General features: G+C 49.8%; 1 protein-coding gene across 1 annotated transcript; it reads left to right on the top strand.

Annotated features, from left to right (window-relative positions):
- Window positions 1–7188: 7188 nt before the first annotated feature.
- NEU4 (neuraminidase 4) lies at window positions 7189–10074 on the top strand. Its single transcript, XM_038415104.1, has 3 exons — window positions 7189–7389; window positions 7964–8219; window positions 8987–10074. The coding sequence occupies exons 1-3, from the start codon at window positions 7189–7191 to the stop codon at window positions 10072–10074; spliced, it is 1545 nt and encodes a 514-aa protein (XP_038271032.1).
- Window positions 10075–16858: the final 6784 nt, after the last annotated feature.

The raw sequence follows: 16858 nt of genomic DNA, 5'->3' as shown, positions 1-16858 counted from the left end.
TCCCTTCATCCACAGAACCAGTAATCTCATCATAAAAGGCGATTAGATTAGTCAGGCATGACCTTCCCTTGGTGAATCCATGCTGACTGTTCCTGATCACTTTCCTCTCCTCTAAGTGCTTCAGGATTGATTCTTTGAGGACCTGCTCCATGATTTTTCCAGGGACTGAGGTGAGGCTGACCGGCCTGTAGTTCCCAGGATCCTCCTTCTTCCCTTTTTTAAAGATGGGCACTACATTAGCCTTTTTCCAGTCTTCCAGGACTTCCCCCGATCACCATGAGTTTTCAAAGATAATGGCCAATGGCTCTGCAATCACATCCGCCAACTCCTTTAGCACTCAGATGCAGCTCATCCAGGCCCATGGACTTGTGCTCGTTCAGCTTTTCTAAATAGTCCTGAACCACTTCTTTCTCCACAGAGGGCTGGTCACCTCCTCCCCATGCTGTGCTACCCAGTGCAGTAGTCTAGGAGCTGACCTTGTTAAGACAGAGGCAAAAAAAGCATTGAGTACATTAGCTTTTTCCACATCCTCTGTCACTAGGTTGCCTCCCTCATTCAGTAAGGGGCCCACACTTCCCTTGACTTTCTTCTTGTTGCTAACATACCTGAAGAAACCCTTCTTGTTACTCTTAACATCTCTTGCTAGCTGCAACTCCAGGTGTGATTTGGCCTTCCTGATTTCACTCCTGCATGCCCAAGCAATATTTTTATACTCCTCCCTGGTCATTTGTCCAGTCTTCCACGTCCTGCAAGCTTCTTTTTTGTGTTTAAGATCAGCAAGGATTTCACTGTTAAGTCAAGCTGGTCGCCTGCCATATTTACTATTCTTTCTACACATAGGGATGGTTTGTCCCTGTAACCTCAATAAGGATTCTTTAAAATACAGCCAACTCTCCTGGAGTTCTTTCCCCCTCATGTTGTTCTCCCAGGCGATCCTGCCCATCAGTTCCCTGAGGGAGTCAGCCTGCTTTTCTGAAGTCCAGGGTCCGTATTCTGCTACTCTCCTTTCTTCCCTGTGTGAGGATCCTGAACTCGACCATCTCATGGTCACTGCCTCCCAGGTTCCCATCCACTTTTGCTTCCCCTACTAATTCTTCCCAGTTTGTTAGCAGCAGGTCAAGAAGAGCTCTGCCCCTAGTTGATTCCTCCAGCACTTGCACCAGGAAATTGTCCCCTACACTTTCCAAAAAAGTTCCTGGATTGTCTGTGCACTGCTGTATTGCTCTTCCAGCAGATATCAGGGTGATTTGAAGTCTCCCATGAGAAGCAGGGCCTGCGATCTCGTAACTTCCGTGAGTTGCCGGAAGAAAGCCTTGTCCACCTCATCCCCCTGGTCCAGTGGTCTATAGCAGACTCCTACCACAACATCAGCCTTGTTACTCACACTTCTAAACTTAATCCAGAGATGCTCAGGTTTTTCTGCAGTTTCATACTTGAGCTCTGAGCAGTCATACTGCTCCCTTACATACAGCGCAACTTCCCCACCTTTTCTGCCCTACCTGTCCTTTCTGAACAGTTTATATCCATCCATGACAGTACTCCAGTCATGTGAGTTATCCCACCAAGTCTCTGTTGCTCCAATCACATCATAATTCCTTGACTGTGCAAGGACTTCCAGTTCTCCCTGCTTGTTTCCCAGGCTTCTGGCATTTGTGTAAAGGCACTTGAAATAACTTGCTGATTGTCCCTCTTTCTCAGTATGAGACAGGAGCCCTGCCCTCTCGCGCACTCCTGCTCATGCTTCCTCCCGGTATCCCACTTCCCTCAGGGCTTTGGTCTCCTTCCCGCAGTGAACCTAGTTTAAAGCCCTCCTCACTAGGTTACCCAGCCTGCTTGCAAAGATGCTCTTCCCTCTCTTCGTTAGGTGGAGCTAGTCTCTGCCTAGCACTCCTCCTTCTTGGAACTCCATCCAATGGTCAAAGAATCCAAAGCCTTCTCTCCAACACCACCTGCATAGTTGACTTCCACGATTTGACAGTCTCCACCCAGGCCTTTTCCTTCCATGGGGAGGATGGACAAAAAAACCACTTGCACCTCAAACTCCTTTATCCTTCTTCTCAGAGCCATGTAGTCTGCAGTGATCTGCTCAAGGTCATTCTTGGCAATATCATTGGTGCCCTCATGGAGAAGCAGGAAGGGGTAGCCATCCGAGGGCTTGAAGAGTCTCGGCAGTCTTTCCATCACATTGTGAATCCTAGCTCCTGGCAAGCAGCAGACTTCTTGGTTTTCCCGGTCGGGGCGGCAGATAGATGACTCAGTCCCCCTGAGGGGAGAGTCCCCAACCACCACCACCCACCTCCTTCTCTTGGGAGCAGTGGTCGTGGGAACCCCCAACCCTAGGACAGTACATCTCATGCCTTCCAATCGGCTGAGTCTGCTTCTGTTCCCTTCCCTCAGATGGGTCATCTAGTCCACTCTCCGCATTAGTACCTGTGGAAAGAACATGAAAACAGTTACATACCTGTATCTGCGTTGCTGGTACATGGACGCTCCCCTTCCTTCTTCTGGAGGTCACATGCTGCCAAATTTCTTCACCATCCTCCTAGTGCAGCCTGCTCTGAATCTTCAGAACGTTGTGTCTGTAGAAGCATATCCTGATGTCTGTCCAGGAAATCTTCAGTTTCTCTTATGCAACGCAGGGTCAATACCTGTTGCTCCAGACCTTGAACCTTCTCTTCCAATATGGAGACCAGCTTGCACTTTGTACAGACAAAGTTGCTTTTTTCCTGTCAAAGAAAGACAAACATGGCACATCCAGAGCAGGTCACAACAAATGAACACTCCCCATCCATATTACCTTCCTTCTACGAGCTTCCTCAGGAGTTGTAGTCAAGATCTCTATCATGCATTCCTACAACTACAGTACCCACCTGCTGAAGTGAAGAAACAGATTGACAGAGCCAGAAGAGTACCCAGAAGTCACCTACTACAGGACAGGCCCAACAAAGAAAATAACAGAACGCCACTAGCCATCACCTTCAGCCCCCAACTAAAACCCCTCCAACGCATCATCAAGGATCTACAACCTATCCTGAAGGACGAGCCATCGCTCTCTCAGATCTTGGGAGACAGACCAGTCCTTGCTTACAGACAGCCCCCCAATCTGAAGCAAATACTCACCAGCAACCACACACCACACAACAGAACCACTAACCCAGGAACCTATCCTTGCAACAAAGCCCGTTGCCAACTCTGTCCACATATCTATTCAGGGGATACCATCATAGGGCCTAATCACATCAGCCACACTATCAGAGGCTCGTTCACCTGCGCATCTACCAATGTGATATATGCCATCATGTGCCAGCAATGCCCCTCTGCCATGTACATTGGCCAAACTGGACAGTCTCTACGTAAAAGAATGAATGGACACAAATCAGACGTCAAGAATTATAACATTCAAAAACCAGTTGGAGAACACTTCAATCTCTCTGGTCACTCGATCACAGATCTTAGAGTGGCTATACTTCAACAAAAAAGCTTCAAAAACAGACTCCAACGAGAGACTGCTGAATTGGAATTAATTTGCAAACTGGATACAATTAACTTAGGCTTGAATAGAGACTGGGAATGGATGAGTCATTACACAAAGTAAAACTATTTCTCCCCCCCACCCCACCCCCCACTGTTCCTCTGATATTCTTGTTAACTGCTGGAATTAGCCTACCTGCTTGTCACCATGAAAGGTTTTCCTCCTTCCCCCCCCCTGCTGTTGGTGATGGCTTATCTTAAGTGATCACTCTCCTTACAGTGTGTATGATAAACCCATTGTTTCATGTTCTCTGTGTGTGTGTGTGTGTGTATATAAATCTCTCCTGTTTTTTCCACCAAATGCATCCGATGAAGTGAGCTGTAGCTCACGAAAGCTTATGCTCTAATAAATTTGTTAGTCTCTAAGGTGCCACAAGTACTTCTTTTCTTTTTTTCAGGAGTTGTAGTAACTACTCAGAGAAGCCAGCAAGATGTAAGCCTCAGTGGGCTCTCCCTGGGCGAACTCCCTCTGTTAGCCTCTCTGCTGTTCGCTGCTCAGCTGGTTCGCAGATGGCTGGCTTTTTATAACAGTCAGGCCCACTCAAGGCTCACCTGGAACAAAGCACTCCCAATTCACACTTTTCAAACAACCAATCAAGTACAGTCAGACTGTCCCCACAACAGACACTCAGATACTCACCAACACAGCCTCCTTAATGCAGCCCTTAGCGTACCTCCTCTCAGGCAGATCCCAGGCAAACTCCATGTTCACAAGTTTGTATTTGTGCTGTTTAGCCCATTAAATTATTTGCAGGTTCTCCAGATTATCAATATGTGTCTGCTGTTGCCTGCTGGGGTTGGTTACGTACTGTGAACTAGATCATAGAACCATAGGGTTAGAAGGGACCGCAAGGGTCATCTAGTTTAACTCCCTGCCAAGAGGCAGGATTTCTTGTTTCTAAACCATCCAAGACAGGTGGCTATCCAGCCTCCTTTTGAAAAACTCAAGTGAAGGACGTTCCACAACCTCCCTAGGCATCTACTCCATTGTCCTACCGTTCTTACAGTTAGGAAGTTTTCCCTGACATTTTAATCTAAATCGAATCATATTTAATCAGATCCACAATATAACTAAGGTGCCTAAGTCCAACAGTTAGCTGCCACTGACATTCTGAAAAACCCCAGCTCAGCTGCCAGCTAAGTTTTGTTCATGGGCATATGCAAAACCACCTGAGACCTGCCTCTACCTCACAGCTAACATTTCATTGAGCAACACAGGACAGGAGTGGGCATATTCATGAGTGACACCCAGTGGCCAGGGATCTCACCTGGGAGGTTAAAGACCTAGATTCACTTTCCTGCTCTGCCTGACTTGGAGCAGGGACTTGATCACAAGTTTCCCAAGTGCGTGGGAGGTGGGAATTGTGACAGACATGGCAACCTCCTGCCACATCCTTTGGAGACCTTCTTGAATTAAGTATTTTTGGGGTCCATTGTATTAAATGAAGCGTTTATGTATTATTGTGGGTCAGGATTGTATGTAACCTCTTGAGGTGGGAGACATCACAGACGTGAGACCTGGGGGCTCAAAGGACTATACTGAACTATGTGCCAGACAACTATGGCCTCTTGGAACAAAGTATGTTATGTAGTTTTCCTGGGGAATATCTAGGGGGAAATGAAGGCAGATTCCCTCTGGTTATGCAAAAAGCCAGGCTTTTGAAGCTACAGAGTGGGCCTTTGTCTGCTGATCACCTATTACCTAAGGCCAGGATCAAAGGCCCAAGCTGTATAAAGGAAAGACTAAACTATTCATGGTTGCTCTGATTCTGAACCAGAGACAGTCATGAACTTGTAACGACAGGGAAAACCCAGTTGTGGATTTTGAAGGACTGACACCCACCAAAGTTGGAGTTGTGGGGGACTGGTGGTAAGGTTTTTAGCCTGCATGTAAGTTTTTTTTTTTGTTCTTTTTAATGTTCTCTGTTATGCTTTCACCATAAGAATAAAGGTGCTTGCTTATAGCTACTGGCAATTACAGCTGTTCACAGCCTTCAGAGAGAAAGCAACGTGCAAACACTGGGCTGTTTAGGCAATCTGGCTTGCTCAGGATATCCAGGATATCAGGATAGTATAGGCAGGGAATTGTGCAACCTGGAAAAAACTCGGTCAGGATGGGAGAGGTGCACGTCTCTATGCAAGAGAGGTGAAGGCTGAGGTACCTAGTGGGTGTCCTTGGTAAACCATGGAGCCAGAATACAGATACAGTTGCCCTAAACAGTGACAGGAATTTCTCCTGCTGAAGCTATTCCATTGTAGTCCAGTGACTGGAGCACTCAGATGGGATGTGGGAAAATCAAGTCCCTGCTCCAGTGAATATCTACTCATATAAACTGGAATAGCTTCTCCAAGAAAGAGACCCCTCCTGAATACACCATAACCTGATCGTTAGGGCATGCATCGGGGAGGTGGGAGACCTGTATTAGAAACTGTGCTCCAAGTCAGTCAGAGCTGGGATTTGAATCTAGGTTTCAGTCAGCTGCCTAGAGGCCCAGATCAATGAGAGTTAGACATCTGAGAACCTTTGTGGATCTGGGCCTTGAGCCCTGCCCTTTTCCTCTGCATTTCACTCCTTGCTCAGCATGCTGGTTTCTGATAATCCCTGTGTTAGGCACCAAGCTCACCCCATGCATTATATTGGGAGCCTGGTGGCCTACCTGGGGCCTGAGGAGTCCACTGTGCAGCAGGGGAGCTAGGAACGAAGAGTAGCCACACTGAGCATTGCAACACCTCAGTGCCTTTGTGGTTCTAGCCCTGTCTTATGCTCAATAGCATCAAGGTGTCCACACATGTGGTGTGCTACACTCCCAGCAATCTCTGCACTGCATCACAAACCACACACTGATTTTGAATTTAACAGGGATTGGTCCAGGGGGTTGTGGCAGCTCTTTTAGTTCATTTGAAAATTTAATACAAATGATCTTTAAAAAAAGAGAGATGTAAACTGTTCAGTGGGGACTATAGACAATGTTTTGACCCATGCATATGCTACTGGAACCTCATATTCCCTGGGTTCCGTATTGGGGCCTTGACTGTTCCAGGCTGGGCCAAATGAATAGAACACAAGGATGGCCAAGGTTCTTCCCTGGAGTTCCTGGCTGACATCAGCAAGGTCATTGACATCAGCAAGGTCAAGTGCCCTGTGGCCTTGACAAGCAGCTACCCTGGATAGCGCAGAAGGGTGGGACAAGACTTTGGCCTGCTAGGGGCTTATAAGACTAAGGGATGACTTTAGTATGTTTAGTGTATTTTAAATCTGTTTATTTTTTTCATGTTTTCTCTGTAATGATTTTACCTGAAGAATAAATGTGCTTGCTTAGAAAGAGCTGTGTGACTGCTGACAATACATTGTTCCCAGCCTTTGGAGAAACAGCAATGCACAGGTGCCAGTAGTTAGGCAGGTGGCTTACTTGGACTATTCCAGTCTAAGGCAGCCTTAAAACCTCTGGTCAGGAGGGAGTGGGACATGGGTCTCTACCCAGAGACTGGCAATGACTGGAGACCTGAGAGGGCACTGCTGAAGCGGACCATGGGAGTGTGTGTGTGTGTGTGTGGGGGGGGGAGAGAATACAGACACAGGTAACTGCATCAGTATTTTCCCTTTGTTATGCCTCATCTGTTGGGGGTTTGTGTTTTCTGTCCCTGGCTGCAGCAGTGATGGGATCACGCCATTTCCCAGCTCGCACTGTGCTGTTCGAGAGGGAGCCGAGTGGAGTGACTTACCGTGTCCCAGCTCTGCTCTACATCCCCTGCATGGCAAAGCTGTTGGCCTTTGTTGAGGAGAGGCTGAGCATTGATGATGCCCATGCCAACCTGCTGGTGCTGAGACGAGGGACCTTCTACAGGAACTACGTGGAGGTGAGGGGGAAGGCAGATTCTGTTAAATCAACTAATTTGGGCAGCTGCCTGGAACAACAAAATAGTTAGGGCCAGATCTGCGGGGGTCCCCATGGCTGGCTCTGCATCACCCTTTCTCATCCCACTGGTGTGGGGCATGACAGGGGACCAATGGGGTGTATGGCTGGGACAGACAACCCTGTGTAACATGATCTAGCTTACAGCAGCCCTGAGGCTTTTCTCTGTGGGGCTCTAAAATGGGGAAGAAAGGATAAAGATGACATGACTTCATCTTGTTCCCACCCATGGGTTCTGCCTCAGGCATGATGTGACCCAAGGAGCAGGCCCAACGTTCCTGTCCAAGTTTCTGTGAGGTGTGCAGAACTCCCGTTTTCATAAAGGCAGCAATCCCTCCAGCTCCAGCAGGGAGAGCAACTGAAAAGAGGATTGTGACTGGGCAGAGCTATGGAGTCAACATGGGACAATGGCTGAGGTGATCTGGTTTGTGAGGGAACAGACAAAGACCACAGTTCAGGAGAAAAGCTGGGTGAGAGTCAGTGAGAGCCTGTAACCCCGTCTTGCCCTCTCCTGCTAGTGGGAAGACATGAGAGCACTCGAGACTGCGACCTTGAAGCACCATCGGTCCATGAACCCCTGTCCTGTCTATGATGAATTCACAGGCATAGTCTTCCTCTTCTTCACTGCTGTGCTGGGAAAGACTCCCGAGGCCTATCAGATCATCACAGGCCAGAACGTTGCCCGCCTGTGCTACGTGTCCAGTTCCGACCAGGGGCTGAGCTGGAGCAAGGTTACAGACCTGACACAGCAGGTCATTGGCAGGTCGATCACAGGTAAAGATCCCAAGAGGTAGGCAGGGGAGAACAAAGGGGTTCAGAGGTGGCTGGGACAAAGTGCTCTCTCCTGGCTTCCTAGGAAGCTGTGTGTGGGAGTCAGTGAGGAAGAAGCACACTTCCTGCAGCCTGGAGTTTTGCTTGCCCAGCGTTGGTAAATGGCCAGGTCAAGCAATAGGGACAGCAGGAAAGGAGCAGAACCACCAGGGTCAGGAGAGAAGGTGAGGAGGCGGAGCATGGGAGGGAGTCAGTATTTGCAAGGTTCTCTCTTTTGATCGGTTGTGGCCATGGCCAAGATACTTAGAAGAAAGAGGCTGATCAGCTGGGCTTGCGCCTACCCTCAGTTGCTGCTGGGGAAGCCTTGCTCGCCTTAGGCTCTGTACCTCATGCTCGGTGGGCTGACGTGACAACACAGGGCTCAATGATGTTCCTGGCTTTCAGCTCAGGTGTTAGTGGACAGCTGGGCTTCTCACAAGTACCACCATTGATGGCATCCTTGGCAGAGAGGCTAAGGAGTGAATGAGGCTGAAGACAGAACTACCCTTTTCCCCAGAAAAGTGGTCTCTGGAGCTCAGGATAGAGGCATAATGAAGGGGCGCATAAGGGATGTTGGTTCTTCCACATGCTGTGCTGGGGACATCAGACTCAAAGGCTCAGCCCCTGGCTCTGGCACTAAGTGCGCTTCTAAGGGAAAGACAGTTAGGGGGAGAAGATGGAGAGAGTAGAAGGGAAGGTTCCTGACATTGGGTCTTTTCTTTTCTGCACAGATTGGGCCACTTTTGCTCTAGGCCCTGGTCATGGAATTCAGCTCAAGTCGGGACGACTGCTGGTTCCAGCCTACACTTACCACATTGACTGCAAGGAGTGCTTTGGGAAGCTCTGCAAGACAACTCCTCACTCCTTCACCTTCTATAGCGATGACCACGGCCAGAGATGGCGCTTCGGCGAGTTCATCCCCAATCTTCCCACCGTGGAATGTCAGATGGCATCAGTGGATGAGGAGGATGGTAGCAATGTCCTCTACTGCAATGCCAGGAGCCCCTTGGGCTTCAGAGTGCAGGCGCTGAGCACAGATGATGGAGCAGTCTTCCACTTGGGGCAGCTTGTTCAGCAGCTTGTAGAGCCCCCCCATGGCTGTCATGGCAGTATCATTGGCTTCCCAGCCCCTCTCTTCTATGCCCCGAGCAGCCCCCATTCACAGTGGAGCACGCCTTGGTCTATCAATGGCCAAGACTGCCGACTGCTGTCTAGAAAAACCACTAGACACTGTTATCTCCCTCTCAGTGACATGGTTGTTGAAAATCCTGCAGCCATGTCTTTGGGCAGCCAGCTGCAGGATCACCAACAGCCAGAAGGGTCAAAAGATCCCTGTCCTTCCTGCAGCCATCACAAGATCCATGACTCCATGTCCTCAACTGCGTCATGTGGAGGTACGGGGCAGCCTGAACCAGGAGCTGCTTCCAAATCCATTTTCCTCTTCCAAACCCCAACGTGGGTGCTCTATTCCCACCCAACAAGCTCCAGGTCTCGGGTCAACATGGGTGTCTATCTCAGTACATTCCCCAGTGATGCAGATAGCTGGACAGAGCCCTGGGTCATTTATGAAGGCCCCAGCGCCTACTCTGATCTGGCCTACATTGAACTGCCCTACTCTGAGTTCTCAGCCACTGGGATCCCAGCCATAGCCTTTGCTTGCCTGTATGAAAATGGGACGAGGTCCCCCTACGAGCAGATCTCCTTCAGCTTGTTCACACTGTATGACGTGATTCAGAACATCCCCCTGAAAGCCAAATCACCAGACCCGAAGCGCCACTTGGATAAGAAAAAGAGGGGGAGGAGCTGTGTCATCTCCTAAAGCTCCAACTCCACAGCACTCAGAAGCTAGAAGTGTGGGATGGAACTCGCTACAGGGTGGCATGAAGGATGCCTAATTATTTGTATTCAGAATGATAGTGGGCCAGATCCTCAGCTACTGTAAGCAAGCACAGCTCCCCTGCCATGAGTGCAGATATGCAGCCTTACACCAGCTGAGGAGCTGACCCACACCTTCATCAGTGAAAACATCAAAGGCCCAAGCTGCAGACCCATATTCACATATCCTACAGAAGTCAACGGGACTAGAACATGCATAATAAGGTTTGCTTGTGTAATCAAACGCTTGCAGTCAGGCTCAAGCCCAGTGTATGGTTTAATACCCTAGAAAGATCTGTTACCCATATATTACAGTGCAGCTGTGCAGGAATACTGTACATTTTTACAAGTAATCACAAAATATTGTGCACTTTTACTTAAAGGGAACTCACTTTTAAATGAGAAACATCCTGATGTATGATTGCTCTAAGATACAATGAGCCTGATTCAGCAGTGCCTTGAGCTCTGTGCAGTAGTATGCACCACTACACAATGCTCCTACCAGTCACCGGGTTAGCAATATTACACCCCTGCTGCACAGGTGTAAATGACACCACAAGGTGCCATGCGGCATGAGACCCAGCGACCCAATGGCAAGAAAACTAGATGTTACAGAAAATGATCCATGCTGCTCATTCATTACCAGCTAGAATAGACATGCCCAGTTGTGGCATCTGTACCACTGCATCAGAAAGCTTGCCGAAAACTTCAGCTGCAACTCGCCATGGCTCATTTGTATAGTAACTGTGAAAACACCCTTTTTATCTGTCATGCTTGGGGCTAGTCTCGGTCATGCCCTCATCAGCGGGATAGTTCTGCTATGTAAAATTCCCCAGCTTGTTGTCAAATGAAGTGAACTTTGGCCATAAGGGCAGGCATAGGCCCAAGGAAGGATTAGAGGAGAAGGAACTAAGACTGCCTCAGCATCAGTCGCAGCTCTGCCACAGGCAATGTGTGGCCATGGGCTTGTCCCTCAGGTTTGAGCACTTTGGCTGAGGTCTGGCAAGCCTACAGTCCGAGGTCTGACTGCAGCACTGTAGTGAGCTAGCTTGGCTCAAGACAGTGTAGGTATGGCTAGCCGTGAAGCTGTGATACTTGCACAGGTGGCAGCATTGGCTAGCTGCTGGAGTGACTCCCCAGGGCTCTGGTCAGGTCTGTACAAGCCAGCCTGCCACCTGTGCCACTGCTGCCACCCTGCTCCTGCTGTTCAGGACAGCCAGATTAAAGCTCGCTCAGCTAGTGCTACTCATGCTGCAGGCATCCCAGGGTGGCCATACCCCGAGTTTGCCACCTCAAATCATGCTAATCAGGCTACTTATTTAGGCCCCTAATGATGAAGCTAGGCTGATTTACTTTGTTTACTCAGCTTTGCAAATGTTGCCTTAACTTCTAAGTGCTTCATTTTCCTCAACTTGTGAATAAGGCCAATACTTGCTCTCTGGCATATGATATCACTGTGTGCATGGCATTTTACAGCCCAATAGAGTGACAAAGCTCCAGCCTCCAGGAGCTTCCAGTCTGTGAAACAAATGGCAAAACAAAAAGCTGTAACAGACTGGGGAAGAGGGGGGGATATAGCGAAGGGAGGGTCAGCTTTTCAGGTAGGAGCACGATTGACAGGAGTTAGCCCTGGCATTTTGATGCAGTTTCGCTTTTCTCATGTGTTAGTTCCCTTCTAATCAGATACCAGCAATGGAGCAGCTCTCATCAAGGTCAGATTTGGCATGGTGCACTAAAGCGATAAGTACTGCAGATGGGCTTTAAAGGAGAAGATTCAGAGATTCCAAGGCCAGAAGCAAACATTGTGTTCATCTACATACTTCTCATATAACACAGGCTATAGAACATCCCCCAAATAATTCCTAGAGGATATTGTTTAGAAGAAACATCCAATCTTGATTTTAAAAGTGCCAGTGATGGAGAATCCACCACAACCTTTGGTAAGTTGTTCCAGTGGTTAATTATCCTCCCTGTTAAAAATGTATACCTTATTCCCAGTTTGAATTTGTTGAGCTTCAGCTTCCACTGGATCATATTAGACCTTTCTCTGTTTCCTTGAAGAGCCCATTATTAAATATTTGTTCCCTGTGTAGATACTTAGATTGTAATGAAGTCGCCCCTTAACCTTCTCTTTGTTCAGTTAAATAGATAGACTTGGGGAGCTCAATCTCTATAAGACATGTTTTCTAATCCTTTAATCATTCTTGTCGGAACCCAAAAGCTGGAAAGCTGCAGGAGTTGATGGCATTCCTCTGGAGTTTCTCAAGAACCTGGGGAGACGGGGACAGGAATGGCTGGCAGTGCTTTTTACTGCCGTGCATAGAACTGGAGAAGTGCCAACATGCTGGTGATAGGCAACAGTGGTTGCCCTACTGAAGCCTAGGAAACTCCAAGAGGATGCAGACAGCTACCACCCCATCTCTCTCCTCTCAACTACCAGCAAGCTCATGGAACAGGCACTGCTCTGCTGTCTGTCTGACATTATCAAAGACATCCTCCCAGCAGGGCAGGCAGGATGTTGCCCTAAGAGGAACTGCTGTGACCAAGTAGCTTCACTTACCAGTTACATTGAGGCAGAATTCCAATGTAAGTTGAAGACAGGGATCATGCTTGTTGATTTGTCCTTGGCATGCAACGCCATCTGGAGACAGGGCCTCCTCCTCAAAATCTCCCGCATTATTCAGTGCCAGCAAACGATCCACCATCCAGTGGCAATGACTGCGGACCACCACTTTAAGATCACCTTAATGCAGGGATGGGCAAACTTTTTGGCCAGAGGGTCACATTGGGGTTCCAAAACTGTATGGAGGGCCGGGTAGGGAAGGCTGTGCCTCCCTAAACAGCCTGACCCCCACCCCCATCCGCCCCCTCCCACTTTATACCCCCTGACTGCTCCCCTCAGAATCCCTGACCCATCCAACCTTCGCTGCTCCTTGTCCCCTGACTGCCATCTCTGGGGAACCCCTCCCCTAATCGCCCCCTGGGACCCCCCATCTACCCCCCCCGCTCTGTCCCCTGACTGCCCCAACCCCCATCCACATCCCCACCCCCTGACAGGCCCCCCAGGACTCCCATGCCTATCCAACCCCCTCTGCTCCCCATCCTCTGACACCTCCCCCAGAACCTCTGCCCTATCCAACAGCCCCCTGCTCTCTGTCTCCTGACTGTCCCCGGGACCCCCTGCCCCTTATCCAACCCCCAGGCCCCGGCCCTGGACCCCTTACCATGCTGCTCAGAGCAGCAAGTCTGGCAGCCACACCACCTGGCCGGAACCAGACAAGCTGCCGCGCTGCCCTGCGTGAGCGTGCAGCCCCACTGCCCAGAGCGCTGCCTGCATGGCAGCGTGGCTGTGGGAGAGAGGGGACCAATGCAGGAGGGGCCAGGGGACAGCCTCCAAGGCCAGGAGCTCAGGGGCTAGGCAGGATGGTCCTGCGGGTGAAGAGGTGAAGACACCACTCCTGGGTCAGAGCAATCCTTCTAACCCCCCTACTCCCCTAAAACTTGTAAGCAGTGTGATACCAAAGGACCAGGAAGCCATGGGAGAGTGCTAGAGGGGAAATATATAAGCTCAAGGCTAATTAAGGCATGGTTCCCTGTAGACTAGGGAAAATGGCTGCAGGTTAATTGGAGCACCTACAGTCAATTAAGGCCCTGTTAGGAACCTAATAAAACTCCCTGCTGCAGGCAGGCAGGCCGGCTGGCAGCTTGGAGGTGTGCTATGAGACTTGGAAAATCAGAGACTGGAAGTAAGGGGGACTCCCTTCCCCAGCATCTAAGGACTGTAGGTACCCCACCCAAGGGGGAAGAGGGTAAGAATTCACAGGGCTTGAGAGGGGCTGGGGTTCAGAGTGAGGAGCAAACCCAAACCCCTCCCCTGCTTCTCTCCTTTACCACCTTCCTGGGCCACTAGTGGGGCCATTGATGCCCCAAGAACTGGGGCAAGGGGTGGCATCTTGGCTCCCCACCAAGAAAAGTGCAGGACCCACCAGACTAACATTGGCCATCTTGCCACAGCAGGGAAATAGTCCTGTTATTGTGAGGAACTTTCTTGGCTTGTACACTATCCTGGTGAAGTGGACTAGTGAAAGGATCTGAGTCCTTGCTCCCACTCCCTTTACCCAGAGGCCTGCCTGATCTTGGGGGCTCCCCTTCCACTCTCCTATGTGGCAGAGTCCTAGAATCATAAAATATCAGGGTTGGAAGGGACCTCAGGAGGTCATCTAGTCCAACCCCCTGCTCAAAGCAGGACCAATCCCCAATTTTTGCCCAGATCCCTAAGTGGCCCCTTCAAGGATTGAACTCACAATCCTGGATTTAGCAAGCCAATGCTCAAACCACTGAGCTATCCCTCCCCCCAACAATGTATAGAGGCCTTGTAACCCCAACAAGACTGGGACCAGGATTCCTGGGGGGCTTGACCCCCAGTCTTGTTTTGGTCACTTAGGGCAGAGGGTAGAGTGTCCCCACTCCTGGGTGCTCTCTCTGCAGTGGATGCTTCCCTGATGCACTGATCAAAGCAAATGCAATTTATTAAACAGCAATCAATTTTTTAAAAAAATGGGAAACGGTTAAAGGAAAACATGTCACCCCGCTCTGTGGCTCAAGGGCATCACAACCAGTGTCTCTGGAATGTAAGGGAAGGCACTTAAGTCTGTTCTTCACAAGTCCCAGGCCTCCTTCTCAGACCCTGTGCTGCAGGGATGTGGTGGGCCAGACACTTGCTCTGGCAGTGGCCACGAGCTCTTAGGCTTTAGGTGGCAGGACCCTTCTTCCCAGTGTTGCCCCTGACCCGTCGGGGTTATGATCCCCCTCCAAGTCTGGCTTGCCAGGTGTCTTGGCTGGGGTGTCTACCTGCACTGGGCTTGCTGCCCAGGGTCCCCCCTCACTCTCCCAGCTGCTCACCACACCCAGCTCCGGACTGCTCCAGCTCTACCACTTTGCCTCGGCACAGCCACTGCTGCTCTGCCTCCAGCTCCTTGGGCTGATTCTCTGGCCCCTGGCTCTGGTTGCTGCAGCTCTCCCCCCAGCACAGGTCTGCTCTGTGGGCTGCTTCTGTGACTCTGCTCCCAGCTCAGACCTGATTCCTGAGCTGCTTTTCTGGCTGGCACAGCTCTTCTCCCTAGCTTAGCTTAGGCCCCTGCTTTCCCCTTACCTTGGCCCCACTCTGTCTGACCCAGGCAATTCCAGCTCACATGGAGGACAGGACCCTCCTGACTCCCTGAATAGCCCACCTGCCCTGTCAATCAGGCTGACCTGGAGCATTGGTCTCTCCCCATTGTTCCTGGGGTCTCAGTCTCAGGATCCTGATTTCCCATTGACCCTACCCCTTACTTTTAGTGCTGGAGCAAGCCAAACAAAACACCCCCACTGAATGGCAGTAAGGGGACAACAGTCCCCTTACACTAGCAAACAGGAGTGTGAGTTAGAAAACTCTACATATGTTGACAGCCTGCCCCTGGACTCTCCATCACATTCTGGCTAGAGGTGAAGACACCACTCCTGTCCAGACAACCCCTCTAACCCTTAACTCCCTACTCCCCTGTTCCCCTAAAACTGTCGTGTGTGGTACTGCAAGCTCCTCTACAAAAAGATTGGGAGAAGAAAGTTGCAATAGAATTGGTTTTCTTTTGGCTTCTATGGATGGAGAAAAGCAGCCATAGCAAAGCTTGGCAGGTGTTGTAGTTTTAGCTCCCTCCGGTGGAGTCTAGGAGACTTCTGAATTCACAGTGAGTAAGGCAATGACTCTGTCACAGAGGTCATAGATTCTGCGACTTTCCAGAACCTCTGACTTCTTCTGGGGCAGGGCTGTAGTTGCTGTCAGCCCTGGGGCTGCCAGAGCAGCAGCTGGGGTTGGGTCAGCTCCCCTGGGGCTGGAGCAGCAGCTGTCAGACCCTGTCACAGGAGCAGCAGAGGGGCTGGAGCAGGTACAAGTCCTGGCAGTGCTCCTTTCCCCAGGGTATTTTTAGTAAAAGTCAGGGACAGGTCATGGGTTTCCATGAATTTTTGTTTATTGCCATGAGCTGTCTCTGACTTTTACTAAAAATAACCATGACAAAATTTTAGCCTCAATGATGAGAGAAATGAATGGCCCCAGACTGCCTTAATTTTGAAGTACAGGGCCTGATTTTAAAGTCCTCTATTTGATAGGCGTTACCTCATGATTAAAAATTGTGTAGTCTTTTGACAAAGTGTCCAATAAAACATATCCAGCATTGATACACATGTAAACAGTGTGGCTGTATCAGTTCATCCATCCCACCATCAACCTCAGCCTGGACCAGTCCACACAAGAGATCCACTTCTGGCCACTACAGTGCTAATAAGCGATGGTCACATAAGCACTACCCTACATCGGAAACCTACTGACTGCTCTTCCTACCTACATGCCTCTAGCTTTCATCCAGATCACACCACGCGATCCATTGTTTACAGCCAAGCTCTACGATATAACTGCATTTGCTCCAACCCCTCAGACAGAGACAAACACCTACAAGATCTCTATCATGCATTCCTACAACTACAATACCCACCTGCTGAAGTGAAGAAACAGATTGACAGAGCCAGAAGAGTACCCAGAAGTCACCTACTACAGGACAGGCCCAACAAAGAAAATAACAGAACACCACTAGCCATCACCTTCAGCCCCCAACTAAAACCTCTCCAACGCATCATCAAGGATCTACAACCTCTCCTGAAGGACGACCCATCACTCTCACAGATCTTGGGAG

The sequence above is a fragment of the Dermochelys coriacea genome, chromosome 9 (genome assembly GCF_009764565.3).
Source record: "Dermochelys coriacea isolate rDerCor1 chromosome 9, rDerCor1.pri.v4, whole genome shotgun sequence".
In the NCBI taxonomy this organism is placed as follows: Eukaryota; Metazoa; Chordata; order Testudines; family Dermochelyidae; genus Dermochelys; species Dermochelys coriacea.
Note: the sequence above shows the minus strand (reverse complement) of the source record. Positions and strands in the feature narration are given on the sequence as shown.

Coding starts and splice junctions, on each gene's coding strand:
- NEU4 (XM_038415104.1), top strand. CDS start 7,189: ATGGGATCACGCCATTTCCCAGCTCGCACTGTGCTGTTCGAGAGGGAG. Junction 7,390..7,963: donor TCTACAGGAACTACGTGGAG/GTGAGGGGGAAG, acceptor CTCTCCTGCTAG/TGGGAAGACATGAGAGCACT. Junction 8,220..8,986: donor CATTGGCAGGTCGATCACAG/GTAAAGATCCCA, acceptor TTTTCTGCACAG/ATTGGGCCACTTTTGCTCTA.